At 43.2% G+C, this 23031-nt stretch overlaps 3 protein-coding genes across 4 annotated transcripts; 2 read left to right on the top strand and 1 right to left on the bottom strand.

Annotated features, from left to right (window-relative positions):
• The first annotated feature begins 924 nt into the window (after nt 1–924).
• Nucleotides 925–6741, top strand: si:ch211-222n4.2 (uncharacterized protein LOC101885505 homolog). 2 transcript variants are annotated; one of them, XM_053854733.1, is made up of 9 exons: nt 925–1386; nt 2098–2145; nt 2217–2331; nt 2994–3180; nt 3260–3360; nt 3427–3477; nt 3557–3671; nt 6133–6290; nt 6376–6741. In XM_053854733.1, exons 1-8 carry the CDS (start codon nt 1095–1097, stop codon nt 6220–6222), a joined length of 999 nt encoding a protein of 332 aa, XP_053710708.1. In that variant the 5' UTR covers nt 925–1094; the 3' UTR covers nt 6223–6290; nt 6376–6741. The 2 variants fall into 2 exon arrangements, with proteins under 2 accessions (XP_053710708.1, XP_053710707.1); XM_053854732.1 differs by having other exon boundaries at nt 3424–3477.
• Nucleotides 6742–6936: 195 nt separating this feature from the next.
• Nucleotides 6937–15591, top strand: crkl (v-crk avian sarcoma virus CT10 oncogene homolog-like). The gene is made up of 3 exons (XM_053854734.1): nt 6937–8037; nt 8869–9343; nt 13546–15591. Exons 1-3 carry the CDS (start codon nt 7727–7729, stop codon nt 13678–13680), a joined length of 921 nt encoding a protein of 306 aa, XP_053710709.1. The 5' UTR covers nt 6937–7726; the 3' UTR covers nt 13681–15591.
• Nucleotides 15592–18716: 3125 nt separating this feature from the next.
• On the bottom strand, nt 18717–21743 carry LOC128752926 (T-box-containing protein TBX6L-like). The gene is made up of 9 exons (XM_053854731.1): nt 21606–21743; nt 20766–20910; nt 20591–20693; nt 20102–20266; nt 19887–20033; nt 19735–19811; nt 19519–19598; nt 19225–19447; nt 18717–19153 (listed from the first exon to the last, which is right to left on the bottom strand). Exons 1-9 carry the CDS (start codon nt 21619–21621, stop codon nt 18964–18966), a joined length of 1146 nt encoding a protein of 381 aa, XP_053710706.1. The 5' UTR covers nt 21622–21743; the 3' UTR covers nt 18717–18963.
• Nucleotides 21744–23031: the final 1288 nt, after the last annotated feature.

Below are 23031 nucleotides of genomic sequence, written 5' to 3'. Positions count from 1 at the left end.
TAGGGACATGCTGAAGTGTCCTTGAGCACTAACTCATCACCAGCTCTCAAAGCGTCACATGGCGTTTGAAAGAAAGTGTGTTTGCACTCCCAAAACTGTCACCATTTTCTCAATACAATGTCAACCGAGAACATCATTTGTGTATATACTGCGTGTTAAGTTATTGCTGTCCTTGTATATACAACTGGAGAGGGATCAGCATCAAATCATGTTCCAATTAAAGACAAAAAAATATCGTTCCATTTCATTCCATTCAAAGAATATCATCAGTCATCTGAACTGCAAAACACTATCTCGATGTCCGTGTGTGTGTGCTTTCAAGATAAATAAAATGAATGGAAAAACAGTTTGGGTGTGTGGACTTCATGATGACAGACGTTGCAGAAACGTGGATAGTTTCATCATCTTGCACCTCAATTATAATTTCAAGCATTCTTTCCTGAGGCATTCTGAATATACAAATCAGTATATATTCTTGTGATTTTTATTATTTATACTGTTTTCAGTATCTTTAAAAACGTAAGTCAATGTATTTTTGTGCTTGAATTGTTTGGCATTTATTTAGTAGTTTTAAATTGCAATGGAAATGACTTAAACTGTGTGTGCTTTCCATTTATATTGTATGTAAATCATATTTAAAAAAATACATTTGGGGATTAAAGTTATACTGAGTCATCTGTAGACTGGTACTGAGCTTAGACTCTGCAGAGAGAGTGGTTTTCCTTCTTAGAACTGTATGAATGTGAGTGACTATACCCTAAAAGGATTGATGAGTTATTCTTACATTCTAAGGCTCCATTTTTGTTTTAAGTCGTGTTTTTGGCGACCGTCAAGCCAACCGTGAAGTGGCCTCTTCTATCCCTGCCCACTGGGGGCAGTGTCGCTCAAATGGAGACGTGTTTAGCGAGAACGAAGAAGAGAAAGGCCGGACTGGTTGTCACGGTAACGTTGTGTGTAGAAGAAGAGTGTCCAAAGTATTTGGACTATTTGAACTTTAAATGCATTTTTGGGTGACAGCTCATGCAGGACAACGCGCTGAAATGACTTTAGCGGGTGCGTCGACAAGTGTGAAGTTGTAAGTGGTGGTTAGGCCCATGTCAAGCAGAGACCTTCCGCCGGTCCGGCACCTGCCTCACTGGACCCGGGTTGGCGGCCTCGGGAGCACTTCGCTTCCACAGCGGCTCCCGGCGAACCGGCTCCAGCCGCTGTGTGGAGATCAGCACGTTGACGGAGGACGGACGAAAGGAGCGGTGACACCTGGCAGCAGTGACTCCGACCCCCGCGTCGCGTCTCTGCGGAGGAATATCGAGTTCTTGCAGACGCAGCACAAGGATACTCTGGAGAAGCTTCACGGCGAAGTGGATTATTTAAGACGGCAGAACAAAGGTATAGCAAGCTGTTTCCAATGTTTCCTTTGGCATTTACGTTGAATTTAGTCTCTCGGACTGACACACGAAGAACTTCAGCGCACAAGGACAGAACTCTGGAGCGTTTACGGTCAGTTGGACTAGTTTGCTATTCTGGTGGGACAGACTCACAAACTCTGACTCAACGAGTCAATTTTGCTTGTCCGCATGAGCAGTCCTTTTCTTTCGTCCCTCCAGCATTGACCTTGAATTTGTGGATGAAAAAAGCAACATCATTACCAGAGGAAAAACATCTTAGAAGCAGCCAGAAGACATGTCATGGCTGAATATTGATGCTGAAAAAATCTTGTTTTTCAATAGATCCAAGCAGCATTAACGAAAAACAGGGGTTTTACTTGGAGTATGTGGGCAAATTGATAAGTGAAGTGGATTAACTCATATGAGACGATTGCCAGACACCGGTCTGAACAACTACAGGCTGCAGCAGTAAGGAGCATCCATATCAGTCTGGTGGTCGCATAGCAACAGGAGCCAGGGAAGTGCTAGATGCATGTATTCTCAGCAGGGGCTGGACACGCTGTAGAACTGCTGTGGCTTTACTGAACTGAACAAACATATCTTTGCTTCCAGCTGCGATGCTTTGTGGTGAGAGGAAAATAGGTGCGCCCACACCGGGAGGAACAACTGGCAATTGAGTGGCCATTTATTTCGCATTTTCCTTTCTGTTCAGAGTTGCAGTACCGGCTGATAATGGAGCATCCCAAGTCAAGTGTGAAAGGTAAGAAAGGTAAATGAAGTCAGGTTTAAAGCGCTTGTTGATGCAATCAACTTTGTTCCTTTTTTTTAAAGAAACCAGACGAAGTCAGACGAGTGCGAGAAGTCCAGCTCAGGGAACTGAAAACTCTGCTAGAAGCCACTTAGTGGAGTCCATAATGGATGCACGATTGCAAGGCCAGCAACTGAGGTGAATATCTTTGTTTTAGATGAGTTTCTGTTCATGACAGAGTCGAAATTTCTCAAGTAAATTACAACGTAAGCCGTATCGGACGACAATCTGTGAAGCCACGAAACTTTTTTTAGATGTTTCAAAAAACTGCATTTTTCCTAGTAGTTATGTAATTTTATTTCATAACACTTCACTTTTTATAATTTGACTTTAATGGGAATTATGAATCCAACTGTACGACAATTTGACCCTCCACATAAGTAAGTGTTAAATAAATTATGCCGTGTGACCTGTGAATTCTAAATTCATTTGGGGTGTGTGGTTTTTTTTTTTTTAATCCATGAATGAATGTAAATCGTATTACTGTGGGTTGTCAAATACCGATTCATGAAATTGCTCAGATTGGTCATTAAATGTTTTTTTAACTGTGTTGTTGCACGATAGTATCGTTCCTTCTCTCTTCTGGAAACGTGGTGTGAATGAAATGTCCTGAACCAAATCAAAATTGAATTGAATCACAATCAGGTCTTTGTGAATCAAATTGAATGGATTTGGGCGATATTAATTCATATCCAGCTCTAGATTTATTTTTATCTCATTGTCTTAAATAAAACTTAAGCCTGCAGTATTTTATCTCAGAGGTTTGTTTCCTTCCTTACATGCTTTTGCTGTGGGTGAAGCGCGAGAGTCGGAGGAATCAGCTCCACCCAGGACCAAGGCTCCCCATCAATGGATGGGCTCATCACATCACTGCAGCCTCTGCGCATTCACAGAAGTCCATCACGACAACCGCACGCTCCCACACTACCTGAGTGTGAGGCCATTATCCGCCAGCTGTACAAGACCAACTGCTTGCAGTCGCAGGAGGTAGGTAGATTTTTTTTTTATGCCGTGAGAATATTTTAGTTGCTTTTGTTGTAGATTTTTCGGTCTCTGTGTCCTCCAGATTGCACGTGTGAAGAATCTCCTGAGAGAAATTGTTCTGAACAGAAGAGTCACTCCAGAACACCACCTTCTGACTAAAGCATATGTCGGTAACAGCAGGAGGTGAAGTTCATATCTCATGATTTTCAAATATATATTTGTCTCACAGCCCTTTTTTGACCTCAGTAGAAAGCTATTCGAAGACAAGAAACCTGGTCCTCAAGCACTTTCAGAGAAGCTGTACGTTGATTCAGCACGAGGCAAGACTTGGTGCTTGGCTGATCTCGCTGCTCATGCGTCCAACTGCTGTCTATTTTAGGAATGAAGGGGAGCAGTCCAGGCTGATCCTTCCAGTTCTGACCCGGAGTGTCAACTGCACGACAGAAAAACAGAGAAGGGCCCGTGCGGTGCAGAGAGATCGTTCGAAAGCATCTGTAAGATGAAATGCTTCATATTGTGGCAAACACACACCTCAGCTTGTGTTCTGCTGGGAATCATGATGTGGGGACGTCATGCTTCTTTTTTGTGTTGGTAAGAAAGAGTGACGGTAGGTGACAGAAGACAAACACACTTCAGTAAATCGACATGCGATGTGCAATAAAATAGATATTTTAAAAGTTTCTCAGAATGAAGCATTTCTCAGATTTTGCTCCGTGTGTTTTGCCTTGAATCAGAGGTGCACCTTCTTTATGTTTGATGGCAGCATGAGGGTTACAGGTTATTGTGGCTGTCAGACTCACCATGTATTCAAATCCTCTCTCATTTTTCAAGTGTAGCTTTTGCAGAGAACTGAACTAAGATTGCATGGTGTTGGCTTGTAGTGCGAGTGCTGCCATTAAAACATCAGGACTTTGCTTTTATGCGTCTGACTGAAGATATGCTGACTCAGGGCTGAGTGACAGACTAAGATGGTAGCACCACTTGTTCTTTAGTATATCTCCAAAAGACAACACACTTGCACATGTTACTGTCCAAACTCATGAACTGAGATGTACTGGATGACATTGTTGTCACGAGTTTCATCATGATTGTAATAAAGCTCATGGAAAACTGTGAATGGAAAAATTCAACAAAAATAAAAGACTGAGGCTATTTCAGCGTGAAAATCCCCCCAGCAAGTTGTCTCTATGTATGGTTATTATTCCTTTAGATGATGGTTTAATGCTAAGGTATTGTCATGAGTGTTGACTTCGTCACTTCCTGACTGGTTTGAAGTTGTTTTTTGACTCATCAGGGCTTCCCCAAACGCCTTCCAACTTTGTACGGCACAGACCAAGTGAACTCGTGGTGGTGTAAGAAGTAGACATGACAGACATCAGGGCGCCAAGACAGAACTAGAAGCTAAGAGTTGCCATGAAGTACTGTACTGTATGGTTTAGATGCTGATGTTGATGATGATGGAAGACATGAAGAGGATGAGTGTGACGAAGGAGGTGCAATGAAGGTTAAAGTGGAGGAGTATCTTACTCATCAGCTCCTCGGAATTTAAGGTTATAACTAGATCTGGGGGGGGGGGGGGGGGGGGGGGGAATTAACAAGGTTCGTATCATAACTCCACTGCTGTTTTCTTTCATTAGTCAGCACCATGCTACAATCTTTATCTCTTTGATATGTGAATTCTCTGTTTTCCCCCAATTTAGGAATCTTTACAACATTGGTCAAGCAGTGGGAGGCACCGTCTCAGTTGGTGCCTCTGTATTAGTATTCAGACAGTGTTGCAGTAATGAGTTCTGTTCTGTGACAAGTTTCAACCAGCATCTCAACTTCAAATAACTATTGTCAAGCTGAGTCTGTGCATCTTTGCTTTCAGCAGCGGTAAGAAGTGGCTCTATCATGGGAAGGTTGGCCTTGTTTGACATGCTTTTGTGAAGCTCTTTTGTGCTGACCTTATTCAAGCTTCTTTAAAAACACTGGCCGTGCATGTAAATGCACTCAGCATTTCCTGTGGAGCAAAACGTGCTGCAAACTCCAATCCTGTTTTAATTTGGGAAAGTACGTTTTTGTGAAAGTGCAATGATACATTTAAATGTATGGAGAAATACTTTACTTCTATATTACGTATGATAACCATCCACACGTTTTATTGACCAAGAGCCATACAACACATTTGTCAAGATCATAAAACAATCATCTTTATCCCTCACCCAGAGGTAAAAAAAAAAAAACATCCTCATCCAGCAGCTTCTGAAGGTCACACCAAATACCCATCTCTCAGGCAACATCCACCAGCTATAAGGGGGGGATCCCGAGACGCTCCCAGGCCAATGTAGAGATATAATCCCCCCCACCTGGTCCTGGGTCGACCACTCGGTCTCCTGCCAGCTGGCTGTGCCTGAAACACTTCCAAAGGGAGGCGTTCAGGGGGCATCCACCACCTCCACTGACTCCTTTCAACAAAGAAAAGGTTCTGTTCTCCTCAGTAACAGAACTTCTAACCCTATCTCTGAGACACCCGCCACCCGTCAAAGAAAACTCATTTCAGTCGCTTGTATCCAAGAGCTCGTTTTTAACCCACAGCTCATGAGTCGGAGAGAAGATTGTTCAGTAACTAGAGAGCTTTGCCTTTTGGCTCAGCTCTCTCTCACACAACAGTGTGGTAGAGCAACTAAAATACTGCCACTGTCCAATCTCCAACTCTCTTCCCCCCTCAGTCTAGAACAATGACTCCAGATACTTCCACATTGAGACAGGAACTCATTCCTCAGGCGGAGAGAGCAATCCATCGTTTTCCAGTTGAGAAGCAAGCCTCAGGTTTACAGGAGCTGATACTCATCCCAGCTGCTTCTTACTTGAGAATTGAAGGTTGCACCATGGAGGCATGAGAAACAAATCATCTGGAAATAGCAATGATTCGATCCCACCAAACTCTCTTTCTCTGTCATTCTCTTTTAACAGCATCATGAGACTTTCCTATCCCAAGGAAGCCGTGGCTCCTCCGCAGGAATTCCTGGCCAACTGAGAGAAAGAGTCCTGGGTCTGCCCTGAGGCCTCCTCCCACTTGGACATTCCAGGAGTGCCTCACTCCAGGAAGGTTGTCTAGTGAGAACTGACTGGTAAATCATGGAGCTCTTTCTTAACCACAACAGACCAAGCTCTCATTTACGACAATGCAGTGAAATGACACGTGTTTTATTTCAGAATGTCATCACATGGAAGCAAGGTAGGAAGGTGCTTGCACTATATTTCACTTTCCTCCTCCGTCATTAAGGCACCGTGACATCGTTTAAAGAGTTTTGTGTTTTGTTGTAGATTGATTTTGGTACAAATTCAATGTTTTACAGAACCTTGACCAGCTTTAGAAAACATTGTGTCTCAGTCATATTTCACAAAATGCTTTTTTTTTTATTAAATGGAACCAACGACGTTGAAATATATCTCTAATTTAGAGCGTTTCTATTTCGTCACGACGTGTCAATATTTCAGTGACTTCAGCTTTCCCTGAGGGGGAAATGTGGCTAACATATACTATGTACAGCAATTGTTCCATTGACTGTCTAGTCCGAGTGTGGCGCTGACGTCATCGTGAGTCACGTATCGGGCTGTGTCAGAGAAGCATGATTGACAGCTCGGAAAAACACGACTGACAGCCCACACGCAACGAGCTGTTTCCGCCTCAGGTCCCGCCTCCTCCTCATCCTCCCCCGCCCTCCAGGCGTCAGTGACGTACACACGGAGAGCGGGACCTGCCCTCCCGTCGCCATTTTTCAGTCTCGGACTTGTGGTGTATGTGTGTGTTTCGGCAGGACGAGTAAGAAACACAGGGAAGTATTCACCTCCCGAAGGCGCTCTCTGTGGAATATTCATGCTAAAGGTGCTCTTCGTACCTCCGTCAGTCGTGAGATGTTCGCGCACCGGTGTCGTGAAACTATTTCTTGTCTGAAGACGTGTTTCGAGCCGCCATTTCTTTGCTGTGCTGCTTCTGAAGTCCGCTGCGAGTCAAGACAGGGGGTTCCAAGAGGCATCTCAATGACGTCTTGAGACCGCACCGCGCGTTAGAAAGCGCCCACACCGGCCTCGGAGTTGAGACATGAGGATTCGTCCGATGGAAAACTGAGGCCACCTTGATGTCGTAACTGGCTACTGGAGAGCAGCGTCCGAACAGACGGCGGTTTCTTTTCTCCGAGCGACGAACGAAAAAGGGGAACCGTCATTGATCAGTTGTAGTCGCTCGGCCTAAATTGATGTCTGTCTGACGTCACTTTTCTGTTTTTTTTAACACTGATTTGCTGACTACTTCCTATCACTGGACGCGCATTATGCATCAAAGTGGCATCCAGACGCACGTAGCCTCTTCCTGAACACGTGAGGTTGCTTTGACTTTTATTTTTGAACCGAACGGACATCCTCATGCCTGCAGCGTTTTTCCTTTTTGCAGAAGTCAAGCCTCATGCCCTGCCCCGTATCTCTGCAGTGATTGGTCGTGCTGCATCCACGTCATAACTTCAAGACTCCACTATTTCCCACTCTACTAATTTATTTTTGAATAGAGATGTCAACAGCTCGCTTTGATTCGGCCGACCGATCTGCGTGGTATTTTGGCCCCGTGTCCCGACAAGAGGCACAGAATAGGCTACAAGGACAGAGACATGGTATGTTTTTAGTGCGGGACTCATCCACATGTCCCGGGGACTACGTCCTGTCGGTGTCCGAGAACTCCAAAGTGTCCCATTATATAATCAACTCTTTGCCAAGCAAAAGGTTTAAGATTGGTGACCAAGAGTTTGAGAACCTCAATGCTCTGCTGGAGTTCTACAAAATCCACTACCTGGACACCACCACGCTGATAGAGCCAGCTCCCAGGTAAGATGACGGAAGTCTGAAATGCCAGAACTCTCTCTCCCAGAGAAGGGGACGCGTGCTGATCTAGATTAAGTGGGTTGGCTATTTTTATCTGGACTAACCTAAATTCAAATATGCTGCAGAAAGTAACAGCCATGATTCATCAAGTTTTGAACCTTCTTTTCATGCTCAAGTACATTTCTGTTTTCCTTCATGAAGTTCTGGTGGTGGTGAGAGGTGACTGTTTCCCCTTGTCAAGACTAATATATTCACTTGTTGTTATTGTGATTATGTTAGGGACAGTCTTTTTATTCCTAAATGTTAAGTCAAAATACAAATTGTGCAACTCTTAATTACACCCACACCAACTAGCTGCGTTGCGGCGATCAGATAAACCTGGGGTTTGCTCATTGACTCAAACAAGACAAGAAAAACATGCAAGCAATTCATTTTCCGTCCTGAATCATCAAATACCATAGTCATTCCCTTACTGATGTGCGCTTATCCTTAGTAACACTATTATGCATCGCTGTTCACTTTATGTCTTTGAAAGCAGCATGTGCAGGTTTTGGAAAAACAGTCATGTGACCCGAGTTCCTTACATAGGTCCAGACAAATTTTACATTCTAAATCAATTTTCCATATGCCTTTACCATATTTCTTGCTATCCATAATCACTGCCGATGAATCTGTGCTTTAAAATGCCTAAAATCTCCAGTTACTGCGAACTAATTTGGTTTGTTCTTACTGTTATTACCACCATGTTGATGCTGAAGCAAAACCTCTCTACCAGTATTGTGCTGTCTTCAGCGTTTAAGTGTGATCCTTATACCTTTCTTTGTGCGTTCTCAGGTACCCAAGCACAGTGACTGGTCCCATTCAGCCCATGGTGGGCTCAGATGACAACCTGGAGTATGTTCGGACTCTTTATGACTTTACTGGCAGTGATGCTGAGGATCTACCCTTTAAGAAAGGTGAGATTCTCATCATCTTGGAGAAGCCAGAGGAGCAGTGGTGGAGTGCCAAGAGTAAAGAAGGCCGTGTTGGCATGATACCTGTACCCTACGTGGAGAAACTTGTTCGGCCGTCACCCCACACTGGCCAGCCTACCCATGGATCTCGGAACTCCAATAGCTATGGTATCCCAGAACCTTCACATGCTGTCGTCCATGCCTACGCTCAGCCGCAGACACCCTCACCGTTGCCCCCTGGAACACCTGGCGCCGTGATAACCCCTCTGCCATCCATGCAGAATGGCCCCGTCATGGCAAAGGCGATTCAGAAACGAGTGCCTTGTGCTTATGACAAGACAGCTCTTGCTCTGGAGGTATTTAAAATTTTCTTTGACTTCATCTCAGCAAATTTCAATTCATTGTCCTAATGTTTTCATCTTACTTTTTAACTGGTGGTTTAGTCTCCATTTAGCTCTCTCAGTATCATAGGTGGATCTGCTTTGACTTTGAAAACATACACGTGTAATGAAAACAAGCTTTTTGTCTGTGCCTATTTTAATAAGTCGCTTTACTTTTATTAGAAATCTTTCTTGAGTCAAGTCCATCATGAAACCCAAAATTTCCTGCTGTCCCAGTTAGTGCTCTCAAATTTGTCACATGCTGACCATATGAAGTGATACACTTTGTTTTTGTTTTTCTTAAGTAAAGTATTTGGGTCATAATATAAATAATAATAATGAACCTAATCATAAAAAATGGACCAAAAATGTTAGACCCATGGAGAAGGCATATTTCACTTGGACTCTTGTTGTGGTCAATGAGGTGCCCAAAAGAGTAGTCAAACGTGCATTTAAACAATGAGGCAATAGCTCTATACATTAGACAGATGATGGCATTGTGACTTCATCATCTGAGCACTAAATTGTTTTAGTACTCTACACTAATATGCTTTAGTGGGCTAATCTTTCTGTGGTTACGGTGGAGTCTTCTCTTCTTTTTTTCCCCTCTTTCTAATACTAATATCTTCATGATCATATTTATACACGTATTGTATGGATCAATTCAGAAGTTGATTTATTTATTTATTTATTCTTTACATTAATCGATGAATCGGATTGAGGAAAAAAATACAATTTCATGTTCATCCCTGTACTCAATATCAGAACTAAGCGCAAATAAATCTGTTTGAACTTCACAAACTGGATAAACGAGTTGCTGCTTGAACATCTTTGTGTAATAGATTAATTTTTAAAAAAGCTAGAAAAGAACTCAAGGAGCGGAAGCCTCCGCCAGTGGAGGTAATTAATCTGCACCCACATGAAAATGAAACTAAAAAATGGTCCTACGTGACTGCTGACACCTGGGTCTGAACTCTGGGCCAGGCTTTTGGCTTGGATATTGAAATAGGCCGTCCAAAGCCCAGCCCGTCCCCCTCAACCAACACACCATGTCAACGACTCACTGAACAACTTGCTTTGTAAAAAAATATAATCTGTAAACATCTGTTTGTACAATAACACAGTTACATCAAACATCTGTCAAATAATCAGTAACAGAGATGAACCCTGTCGCTGTTGCCACATTAACTCTTTTGGATGCAGGGATCTCCTACATAACACACCTAACACTCTACCAACAGTCAATGTCAATCTGTGATTGAAGACCTCTCAATGAAAGACTTTCATTGTGTTGTGAGGTGCACACTTACAAGAACAAGATCAACTTGCATAAAGGACTGTTTTTGTTGTAACTGGCGGCCAAGTCACCACATTTCAGACTTTGTGATGGTCTTCCCTCAGCCCCCGGTGCATGCTGAACCCAACACCTTTTTTATAAACTCGAACTTATTGCGCTGCGTAACAACCGCGGGACACAAGAATCAGTGACAGATATACTTTAAAGAATTGATTTGAGTGAATTTCTCGATTTGTTGCACTTGCAAACAAGGGGGTATCAAAAGGTTTTGAGGCTTGCACATTTTTTTCCAGCACCACACAATGCTCCGCACCTATTGTTCTTCAAGAACAGGCTGCACTCTGATCATTTAGTATTTAGACATACCCCAACAACGCACCAGTGCACACCAGGCAAGATGTGATAGAAGCTGTGCGCGAGTGTGGCTGCGAACACCTCCCTCATCGACCCTACTCTCCAGACCTCGCTCCAATGACTTCCACCTCTGTCCTAGGCTGAAAAACATCAGTGGGGTCCGATATTTGAGCATGATGTTCAGCTGACTATTGCTGCAGATGGCCAGTTAGGTGCCCAAGATGATGAGTTTACAGATCAGGAGTCAGTGACTGGCAAACTAGGAGGAACAAGTGTAAAGCAGTGCAATTCCTCATGTCATACATGCATATTTCCTCTCAGGAAAGACGTCTGTCGAACACAGCTGCTGGTGGCATCTAAAATGCTCTGTGTTGGGGCCAGTGAAGTGAAGACTGGGTTGACTTGTGACCGCAGTGATTTAAATGGGTCAGAACAGGGTAGGCTTTGTAGAAAGTGCAAACATTTTCTTTGTGTGCCACAAAACATTCACTTTATCCTGTGGCTGTTTGATTAGATGTTGCTTTGGTGTAGTTGCTGCCTTGTTCTTCTTCAAATATAATCTCAGCATGGGTCGGACTAATAAGAACAAGAAATGCTTCGGGATGACATTTCATTGTGGTCATGGACAGAATATGAGAAAGTGTACGTTTAAGCCTATCGGAGTACCTACAAAGCAAAAATCCAGTTTGATATTTTATTTATTCTCCCATCCACTGCTTGAGAATGTTTTGCTTATTGTGGTTAGTGACTGGTTTGTTCTCAGCCAAAGCCGAGAATCGTGAACCATCAGTCTGTGGGGAGACCACATCAGTCTATTTTTGAATCCCAATGAAGTTTTTTTTTATTTGAGAGATGATAAAATTGTGTGTTCTTGTACTGTAAAACCCGACATTTCAATGCCATATCACCCCACATATTATTGCGTCTAATTGTCAATTCACATAATGAAGTGATGAATCTTTTCTGTGAACAGGCAAGGTTTGACCCCAATGACAGAGGTGTGGAGGTCACATTTGGATCAGACAGTAACGCTCCTCACTGTCAACTGAAGTCAAAAGGCTTTCAGTTGTCTGTCATTGAAGGCAGGATAAATCTGCTCTACAGTAGATGTCCTTCACATCCATGCTTCCAATATCTGTATTCCATAAACAGTTCTTTGCTGATGGTGAACATACGGCTTCCCAGATGGGGGTCACGGTCAGTGTCCCAAACTCACCCGGAGCGCTGATTCTCTGTTGCTTGCTGCAGGACAGGCTCTGGCTGAATGGCTGAGTGGAAATGTCAAGCAGACTTAGTGTTGTGCATATTCATGGTAATGTCAGCCACATCAGAAATAATGCCGGGGAAAGAACAACGTTTGTTTCGATATCGCTCAACTAAAAACAGCCTTCTTTATTGCCCAGAAACAATAATCATGAAGAGTCAAATTGCTGAGTCTAAGAGTGCTGATGGTTTTTGACACACAGCACACTGCAGTCAGCTTATGTGATCAGACCCAACAGCAGCATATGCTGAAATAATAGTTTTGCATAATTTCTGATTGCATTTTTATTGCATTCATTATCTTAATAAAAAAAACATTTTTCTAAATGAGTATAAATGACATTGGGACTAAATGTTTGTGAGAGCACTGAAAAGTGAGTGTGGCAACTAGTCCAAGTAGGTCCAGTTGCTAAATTCAAACCTTCCGTCAAGACCCCAAGTTATTATTATTATTATTATTATTATTATTGTTATAGTTATTATTTTGAGTGAGGCGCTGGTTTCAATGCGTGTGTGCGTGCGTCAAACTTTCAGGACTGCTTCACAGATTAAGATGACCTCATTATTCATGTCCACAACTTCACTTTGTGCTGATATAAAGTCGTGTGCTCATCTCTTACTCACCTTCTGTTTGTTGTTGATATCTGGCAAGTCCTGCGCTGTTTCCTGGCTGAAAGCTGCTTACAGTGTAGAAAAGAACGAGCAGTAGTTAGGTCATGTTGTGGTGAGAATTCAGATCTGCTGATTCCTTACACTTGTTCTTTCTGGCTGTTGCAGTGACGTTTCCATGATGCTTTCTGAATACTAAACAGGTGCAAACCTAAATCCCTTTTTGATTCATTTGGCATAGCTGCTTGATCACAAGCCACAAACAAAACACTCTTGCAAAAGCCTTCCATTTGTTCGGGATTTCCTTTATCTACAAAATCATTTTATTGTCTACGAGTCTTCTTAAAGCAGTTTTTGTTCTGGACAACATCAACATTAGCCACAGTGATGAGGCCCAACACGTTTTTAAAAGTTCAAGTCAAATAATGCCTCAGTCATAGAGGGATGGAACTAAGTTGACTATACCATAACCCGCCTCTTTCTCCAATACAATCAGGAGGTGACACCTGGAAAAGCATAGCACCGTGTTCAGGACCCAACAAACCCCTGTTTGCTAGTGTTTTCCATCAGTAACAGTCGTGCAGTATCAAAACAGAGATGCATGTTGACTTGTTTGCTGCTGAAACGTCATCTAACTCTCCCTCCCACCTTTCAGGTTGGTGACATAGTCAAGGTCACGAGGATGAACATCAGTGGCCAGTGGGAAGGCGAGGTAAACGGACGGCGGGGACTCTTCCCTTTCACCCACGTCAAAATCATAGACCCCCAGAACCCAGATGAAAGTGACTGATGTTGTAGCCCAGCTGGACCTCCATGTGCCGGTTTTCACCTTAATCCCCTGGCTGTCATCCACATCGCTATGGTAACTTGCTTTGTCAGCTCGGGCCATGCCAACAACACCCACCTCTGTTGTGGCCGCGGCTTCGGACAGTGCTGGATTTCTGATCCAAACTAATCATGACTGCCGCATACCCTGCTACTTTCCTCTTTTTTGGTTTTTACATTTCTTTGTGACTGGGCATCAGTTTGAGCGTGTCTTCGGATTACCATCACAACCTGTTGTGTTTTTAATATGAGATATTTGAACATGTGTTCCCTTTGAAATCTCTGGAGTTTGTTGTGTCCGAGTGTGTTTTTGTGTGGATGTTGCCAACGTGGGAAAACTGTCGAGCACTGAGACAAAGAGGAACTGACCTACTGGTCAAGCATCACTCTAGGGTTACATGTGTACAGAGACTGTTAGCTACTGGTTAAACATGGACAAGTTCTGTAATTCTGTGTGAGTGTGAAATGGTGGGATGCGAAGAGTCAGAGGTTACACCATTAAAGTTCGTGCCATTCTAATGCGGGGCAGCCATTTTATTTTTGCCATATGATCAACATTTTGCTGAGGAAATTGTGCCATGTATGAGATTCGTGTCCTCTCACTGGTTTTGTTTGAAATAAAAGTGGTTTATTGGACTAATGTGATCCTCAGTATTTAAGGGCATGAAGTTGCTTCATAAAATGGGTAGTAAACAAAACATCAAGTGGTTCAGCGACTGTGAGGATCCTCCATGACATGGAAGTGTGGGGTTCATGAATTGGTGATAAAATTTCAGAAGCAGTTCGGGATGTAGGTGCTTGGCGTCTTTCAATGCCAACAATGTTTTTCAAAAGCTTCTCAACCACAAAGCCGGCACAGATGCCTCCTAATCTTTAGTCACTCAAGTGGTTTAGTTTTCGCTTCAATTACTTTTTCTGTTTTGTTCTTCTTTTCTGAATGGAATAGCTGGTGTACTAAAAACATCTTCACATTTGGAATCTGTCTCGCCAGATATTCTTGTTAGACATTTGTGACCAAATGTCCGACATGAAATTCAGAGAATTTCAGTTAAGTTGTGGCACTGATGGTGTACTATGTGAGGGGGAAACGAAGCGTCGGTGGCTGTTTGTGTGCGTGTTTGGTTGTGTGTTTGTGTGTGGAAGCGGAAATATCCCAGAATGCCAATGAGATCCAGCTGTTGCCTTGACTCGAAGAGAGAACGATAATTGCGTCTCTAACTTTTTGTCAAAAATATCAGTGACGGGCTTCAACCTCTTTGGAACCTTTTATGCAAGCGGACTTGCCCTTGGACTCTGCTGTAAACCGCCTGTCTCATTGTATGTTTTTTTTTTGTCAATGTTTTTTTTTTTCTTTCCCAAACTGTCAAATCACATTTTGTAAAGACGAGTGATAGCAAAAAGGGAAAAATGCCTGCTGGTTGTCTCGGTGCATGACCTCCCAGGCCCGAGAAGGGGCTCCGACGGGGCCCGATGCTGCTTATCTGACTAATCTCCTTGAATTGAAAGAAGTTCTTGTCATGTCCCTGCCATCTGCTTGATGAACCCCAACTGTTGTCCTGCTCTGACATACTGAAATCTATTCATGAAGCAATAGGCTCCGATCTTTACTCCTGCTTCAGTGGCTTTACTCATGGCATCGACAGTATTACTGTGTTCTCTTCACACACACTCACACACACACACACACACGTAGAAAAGCCTGACCTGTCTTTGACTTACGAGTTCAGAATTGTGCCTTTTTAATTTCATGCCATCGACACGTGTTAAAAGGTCCCATGGTTAACACTTGTGCTGGTATTGACCCTTTATGTACAAAACAAGTCAATAAAATTTACATCTACTACCTTGCTTCTGTGTGTGTGTCGGAGCAGATCTAGATCACAGCGTGGTTCTTGTCAAACACTGCCGCTCCAAATCTCTGTTCCCTTCACCCCAGAGGAAGAAAGCAATTAGTGACTTCTAATGAAGTACTAAGAAAAGGATGTCAGCTGGTCCACATGACGTGGTGAGACGTTTTCAAGGGCAGTGTTTGCATGGCGCCTCGTGAATACTCGGACGGGCTGGAGTAATCCTGACTTTTTTTTCCCCAGTCAGGGTTGTGGCTGATGCCATTTTCATGGACTCTCAGTCTCTCAGCGCTGGTCGTGCAGCCGAGGCTTGAAGTGGAATCATTGCTCCTCCAAAATGAGACACTAGCAGTGGCGCATGCGTCTTGTCGTGGACGGCTAGGTTGCCAACCATCCCTAACTGGGCAGATTTTTTCAACATATTTAGTTCTAAATAATCCAGTGAGACCGCCGTGACTAGCTCATGGGGCAGTTAGATGAACAAGAGACAGAGTGGAGCAACAAATACATTGCTAGATATGTATTTATGCCGTACAGGTCAAACATTTGAAAACACCTCTCATTCACCCACTTCTTTCTTTGGTACATAATAGTATCCTGCTTCATATATTTGCTTCTTCAGTATGTATCTACATTGTAGAAAGTAGCAAAAATAAAGGAAATACACTGTACATCATGTCCGATGTGGTCTATGTATTAAATACATTTTATTTGTGACTATATATATCATATATTTACATCTTTTGCTCACGATATGTTTAGCCCTGATGGGGCTTTGAAGACTTCTCAAAAGCTTTTTGGGGGTATGAATCTCACTGTGTCACCACAAGTTCACTTTCTTATTCACAATATTTGTATATGTTGTGTTTCTTTAACATATTTTATTTTACCAACACAAACAGACTGACTGGACTTATTTCCATTTAAAGCGAAATCCTGGAATCAATGTCTCTGAGATCAAAAGCTTGTCATTGCTATCAACTTGCTCCCGTCTTGAGAACGTGGTGCATAACCAGCAAACAGACTGAATGAAGTGGCCATAGCCTCAGAACCAAATGTCCCAGTTTTGACTTCCCCTCTCTAAAATATTCACGGTCCAGACGTCTGCGCCTTCTGTCGAGGGCTGTGTGCCAGAGTGTGTCGGTGGTCCCACGCCGGCTGTCACTTGTCTCTCAGGTCACGACAGTCTGTCACTGCCACTTTTGTCTGTCTGACTCACCTGAGCAGATTCAGGGACGGATGACAGGTGTAGGATGGCGAGGGCAGCTTGACATTGAGCATGTGCGGATGGAAGTGTTTGTACTTTCCCTTGTTTTATGGTCACATGACCAAGTCCGGTCTCAAAACTCTGGCCGTCCACCTGTGCACCTGAGTGTCCTTCATAAAGCACAAATAATGTCATGTAACGTTAACGCTTGTTCAAAAGAAGCAGATCATTTTGAAAGAATAATGGGTTTTGCCATCGATCGTAGCTAAAGACCCTGCAAGAATAAAAAAAGTGACTGAGATCAAAGCTAAATTACAATAAAGATGGTATTGTTTATTTGACTTTTAGATTTGATACATTTTAGCATTAACACCACTCCTGGTGAGAGGGTGAATGAAGCTTCATGAAGCAGTGTCCTTCATTTTCAAAGCCCACTAGAGGGCACTCATTTATCAGACAGATTTATTTCAAGGAAATGCAATACTTTTTTAAAACTTTTAAAAAGAAACTGGTTTCTTTTGCAACATAAGGCACATTTCTTCTTGAGGCATTGTACTGTATTTGCACCTGCTGCTCTGCACTCTCATATTAAAAAGTACATTAACTATAAATGTGCCTCTGTTGGTGCACACAGTCTGGAACAGAAAGAAAATAAATAAACCTCTGACTTGAAGGAAATGCAATATAGCAGAGAAAGGACCGAGCCGACCTCAGGGCCCATCTTTCCCAGCACAAATGGGTCCAGGGCCCATTCAAGTAATAGAACTGATTCATTACTTTGATTCCTGATATCAGAATTACTGCTTTTATTTGTGTTCAATTACCATAACATGGAAACAAACCAAAACCTTTGGAAACCATGTGATCAGCGCCAAGATATTTGACATTAAAAGTCAGACAGAAGCGGGTGAAGAAGTCATGGTCGATCGAATTTGCTCTAGAAAAAAAGAAGGGAAAAATAGACTTGAAACATTTGGAAAACTGTACATAAAAATTATATATAATATAATAAAGATAACGTCTAAATGTCATAAATCTTTTTCTTTTTCATAAATGAACTCTGAAGAAGACAAGTAAAGTGTAAATAGAACTATCGCCATATAATTTTCCAATTCATTTTAATTTTAAAAACTGCTTTCAGGAACAGTTTTTACTGTTGGAGGCGACATCACTTTCTTTATCATTTTTTTGTTTTCAAGAAGGTCTCCATAGTTGTTAACCATCACAGATTTGCAGCTGTCTATTCAGTGACACACTACTGACACCATACGTGGCAAGTGTATTAAAACTGAGCGTAAAACAAGAAAGTTGTAGCGGCCCTCTAGGGGGCCAACCATGACCTTCAGCCCTATGGTTAAGTACTTGGGTGCAGTGTGTCTGAGTCATGGTTTGTGGCGACCTGAGAAACCTAGGTTTTATCCTGTGATGTTCAACCTTTTTTAAGCCGAGAACTTTGTTCTTTGAATAAATCCCGAGGCACATAACCTCAGAGGAACCTCAGCCAAAGCACAATTGTGCTTAGAGGAAAGTCCTGTAGAAAATCCCTTTTGATTTGTGAAAAATGTAGCTATTGTTACTCTGCGATTTTACCATGTCATTTGCAGTAACATGTTGCATGCATCCAGAAAGGGCTGGGCAATATATCAGAAATATATCATGATGCATTTATTTATTTATATTTATTTATAACTGTTTTGGATGATTTTTTCTAGAGAATTTCCAGAGATATCTTTCGCATTCTTTGTCTCATCTTCATAACAATGATTCTTTCTCTCTTCGCATTTTGGAGCACATTTATTTTGCTCTGCATTTAGCATTTAGCTAACTTTTAAACCACAAACTTTGACAGTCTACTAGTGTCAATAAAGTTTTCAATGGCTCACCGGTTGAAAAACATTGCTTTAAAGTGATGACTTCCAACACTTTGCTTCCATCATTGTCATTTATTGTAGCTACTATAAAACAACTCCACAAAGGTCAACAAACACCATGTTATCACATCACCAGTTAGTTTCTATAGCTTCACTAATACAAAATGATTGAACCTTTTTTTAAACAACTATACACAACAGTTTAATAGTATAAAAGCCAAACTCTTGAGGAAAAAAAAACAACAGTACTTCAGTTATTCACATTTTTACAATTTACACGGCTTGTGAGAACGTGTCAGTGACATTGTTCCAGTCCAAACGGGTCACCAGCAGGAGTAGGAGAAGAGCGGGTGCTGGCTCCAGTCGGCTGTGCTGCCGTGGTGATGGTGGTGATGATGGTGAGGGTAGCCATGTTGCTGCGGGTCGACGGCAGTGAGGGGGTGATGAGCGGGCTGGACAGTGTGCTGCGCTGCATCTTGCTCTGGATACGGACCTCTGGGGTATTCCATGGATCTGGAGAGACGGAGCCGAGTTTAGGGCGAGATTGAAGTCAGGGCTGTCGCGGCAAGTTTAGAGAAACAAACCTGTAGGGATGATGAACCACGGGCACCATCTGCTCCTCGCAGCTGTAGTCGTACTCGTGCAGCTCCAGGGCTTCTGTGTGCAGGCTTTCCGTCGGGTCGTGCTCCAGAGGCCAGGATGAGAGTTGACCTGACTTGAGTGAGTAACTCACGGCCTCGTTCTTGATCGCTGCCCCAGAAGGACTCGCACCGTAGAAGGAGGAGGACGGGGGCATCGTTTGCATGCCTGAAATAAAAAATACAGTTTTAAACAACTGCCACCTCTGACTGCCACAGCATTATCTGTGGAGAACAAACCTGATGGACTTGTGCAAGGGTCCTGCCTTTGCCTGTCCAGAGCGGGTTTTTTGGCAGGAGGGCTTTTCCCTGAGCGGCACCTACGACAACAACAACACAACATTGTTAATACAGTGAACAGCCTTTCAAAAACAGTGGGGATGAATGATGGGGAAAAATAATTTATATATATATATATATATATACATCTTGTTTTGTGGTGCCCTCAGTTTTTACCTCTTGCCATGTGAGTGTGTTCCTCCCTCTCTGAAGCCTTTGGCGAAGGGGTTGTGGTCGATCTTCAACTTTGTGATCTTTGCGAATAGAAGAACCATTTCAATGACCAATTCAAACATCAGACACAGAAAGTGCTGTTGGTGTGTTTGTACCTTTGGGTTCTGGTAAGCAGTCACAGCAGTAAAAGTGGTCTCTGTGAAGGAGAAGGTCTGGTAGGAGACCCAGCGGACTGCGTAGGGGCTGTCTGCCTGGATGATGTGGAACCTGGGGTAGTAGCGGTGCATCGAATGGAGGATGATCTGAGGAGAGAATCCATTATTTGCTGTTTGAATCCAAGGCGACGTGACCCGGTGTGTGTCAACCTTACATGTCCGTGTTGGTCTAGGGTGTGGTTGGTGAGCTTCATCTTGAGAAAGGACAGTGGCTGCTTCATCCAGTGACTCCCCGAAGCTGGGGAATCCGGGTGCATGTATGTGCGACACGGTGGCTGTGGCTCAGCGTCTCCCGCCAACTCCCACTGCTCTTTCTTCCACTGCAGAATGAAAGCAAATCTCAGCGTACTGATACCATTGCAAAGGTCGGTAACCCCTGCACCCCCCACCCTGGCCGTCTGCCGGCATCTCACTGTTGTTTTCGTGTTTGTGTTAAAAGCCCAGTCCAACCAAATGGGTCGGGGCTGATGTGAGAGCCATCGACTGGATGCTCAGACGACTGCTCTCTATTCACCGACAGTGAATGAGATGCTAATTGATGGGCCTCCGGCAGAGGGTTTACAAACAGGAAGGCTTTGAAATGCAGCCCTTCTTTTGCATACTGTGATCTTCCTGTGAACAAAGCCATCGTGTCTGCATCATACCTTGTATTTGAACTTGTCCACAGGAACCATGTCTACCATGACGATGTAATTGGCGAAAGGCTGGAGGCCGCTTATGCTGACGCTGCAGTGTGGAAACATCCTCCTGGAACAAGACGAAGGTCTCAGATCTGCACTGCAGTTCGTGTCAGGCACCATTGTTCACCAGTCTGCTTACCGCCCGTGTTTGGTTATGATCATCTCCGTGCCGATGCTGTGGAAGGACTTCCAGAGGTCGGCGTTCTCCAGGGTCATCTTCGCCCCGCCGGCCATGTACGCCTCCGCTGCTTGAGGGGGTCTCAGCATGCTCTGCGTTTTGAGATCTGTGGCAGCAAAGGTCTCACAAGTTAGATTCAAAGGGTCTAATTCCAAAACAAATGAACTGATATGAAGCTTTTTGATATCAGCGTTTACATTCTCTGAGGCTATGAAGTCATATTAGCCTTCGCACTTGGAGAACATAACTATTAATAAACAAATCACTTGCCTATTTACGCTCTATTATCAGTAAATTCTGATGTTGTTTAGAGTGAACCTATGGTGACAAATCCTGCTTAAAATGCTTAGCACAACACAAATCCATGCATAAACTACAAGCTAATATGCTGCAGAGACACATACAAATTAGTTTACAAAGTAGAAACAAAGTAGTTTATGCAAGGTAACATACATTCCCTCAAGATCTTGCGTTCTTACTCTCCCTCTACTTACTTGGTCTGAAACTATCTCAGTGGAAACATCATGGACTCGCTTGCTTGGGCTCACTTTTTTGGTAACTTTTCAGCTCTAGCATTAGTGTCTTAGCCTTTCTATAGGTGATAATTCTTCCTCACATCTGCAGTTTTGTTTGTATGGCTGCTAAACACATCGGCTCTGATTTAAAACTATTCTACTGCAGCTACTCTGCACTTCTGAAGTCATTTCTCAGATGTATTTGTCAGTATTTTCCTCAACATTTTCCAAACATTTCTGTCTGAATGAGCCATGAAGGCCCACTGCATCACCACTGGTGGCTTACCTGGCATGTGCTGCATGTTCCTGCCTCTCCGTCCTCAGATGTGTTCGAGCACTGAAGTCTCGGTTGCTGGACCTCCATTCTTGAACAACTTGGTCCTCGCACTTGATTGGTCCCCACATGAGTGGGCGGGCCCAGGAGGATTAGGGGTGATGGCTGGGCGGATAGAGACCAGAGGGGGCAGGTGAGGTCTCTACCTTTTGTCATTGGTATTGAACCATTCTCCGTGCACTCCGACTGTATGCAGGTGATGTGTCTCTATTGTCGATTATTCATGGAGGGCCAGCCAAGTTTTCTTTCTGCATTCACCTTTGAAGAGTTTGTCATTGGAATTGCGACTGCATGGTTCCGAAATGAGGAAAGTTCAAACTACTTTCCTTAAAACACTTGAAACATTTTGTTTGTCACATCAGTTTGTTGTATGATGCTTTGTTTTTTTACAAATATTTTCTGATCAACTAAAGCTCTTTGCCACAGAACTGTACACCTAAGTTCAATAAAATGTGAGTTGAAATGCAGCCTTATAAATAAAAGCCAGAAATGAATATGACATAACTTACTTCAAGAGCTCCCTTGTAAGTCACAAATATTGTTGTACTATAAAAAAAAGGATGAATAATTCAAAGGTTAGAACTTTATGTACCGAAATGAATGTCGTTTTTCACAGGAGGAAATGATTCACTTTATTTTTGAACAGATAGAGCAACTTGTTGTTGAGTCTGCTGAACTCCTCTTTAGGTTCCATTACCAGTGGGAAATTGCAAACCAACTGTAAATGATTTCCTTTTAATACAAGCTCCACATAAAAACCAAATTGTCTAAACACACCTTTTGTGGTGTAATTAGACTCCCACTGTTCCATCTTCAAGTTGAAGGGCAGGAGTGGAATTTCAAAGCTCCTGGCGGGGGGCACGGAGGAGCAGACAAACAGGTCCCTTCCTGGCAGCTCCCCTTGTGTATTGCAGAGGAGTCTAGAGATTACAGAGGTGATTGGAGTCGGGGTCACCCTCCTGACAATAGCGGACAATGCTGTTGCTCCTGAGAGGCCATTTGGCTCGACCCCCCCTCCCCCTCCTTCACTTGTACCTGGGAATAGTTGGGGCTCCCTGGCGGAGACAGCACTTGGCACATCGTTCACATGAAAGAGTGATGGAGGAAGGGTAGAGCGGCGTGGATGGTCCCTCAGCCGCAGTTTATCATATGAATTTAATCCCAAACAAATCTCACTCCCCAAACCTTTGTGTTGTTTGTGCTCAGGGTTTACATTTCATTTTCAAGTCGGCCGCTCTTCAACAAGGGACAAGCAACATTTCTAAAACACGATTTTAAGTTCCAAGATCTTGAAGTACATGAGTGGACGGAATACAGTACAGTACAAAATAAAATGTTTGTATGATACAAAATATGATCAATTTTCTCTGGGAAGAAT

The sequence above is a fragment of the Synchiropus splendidus genome, chromosome 1 (assembly GCF_027744825.2).
Source record: "Synchiropus splendidus isolate RoL2022-P1 chromosome 1, RoL_Sspl_1.0, whole genome shotgun sequence".
NCBI classification, from domain to species: Eukaryota; Metazoa; Chordata; class Actinopteri; order Syngnathiformes; family Callionymidae; genus Synchiropus; species Synchiropus splendidus.
This window is presented reverse-complemented; position numbering and strand designations above follow the sequence as displayed.

Bases quoted from the DNA above. Each gene is read 5' to 3' on its own strand.
- LOC128752926 (XM_053854731.1), bottom strand. The intron at 20,694-20,765 runs GTAAGCAGACTG...GTCTTGTTCCAG, and splicing joins ATCATAACCAAACACGGGCG to GAGGATGTTTCCACACTGCA. The intron at 20,267-20,590 runs GTATGATGCAGA...TTCATTCTGCAG, and splicing joins TGGACAAGTTCAAATACAAG to TGGAAGAAAGAGCAGTGGGA.
- si:ch211-222n4.2 (XM_053854732.1), top strand. From the start codon at position 1,095: ATGTCAAGCAGAGACCTTCCGCCGGTCCGGCACCTGCCTCACTGGACC. The intron at 2,332-2,993 runs GTGAATATCTTT...CTGTGGGTGAAG, and splicing joins TTGCAAGGCCAGCAACTGAG to CGCGAGAGTCGGAGGAATCA. The intron at 3,181-3,259 runs GTAGGTAGATTT...TGTGTCCTCCAG, and splicing joins ACTGCTTGCAGTCGCAGGAG to ATTGCACGTGTGAAGAATCT.
- crkl (XM_053854734.1), top strand. From the start codon at position 7,727: ATGTCAACAGCTCGCTTTGATTCGGCCGACCGATCTGCGTGGTATTTT. The intron at 8,038-8,868 runs GTAAGATGACGG...GTGCGTTCTCAG, and splicing joins CTGATAGAGCCAGCTCCCAG to GTACCCAAGCACAGTGACTG. The intron at 9,344-13,545 runs GTATTTAAAATT...CCCACCTTTCAG, and splicing joins AGACAGCTCTTGCTCTGGAG to GTTGGTGACATAGTCAAGGT.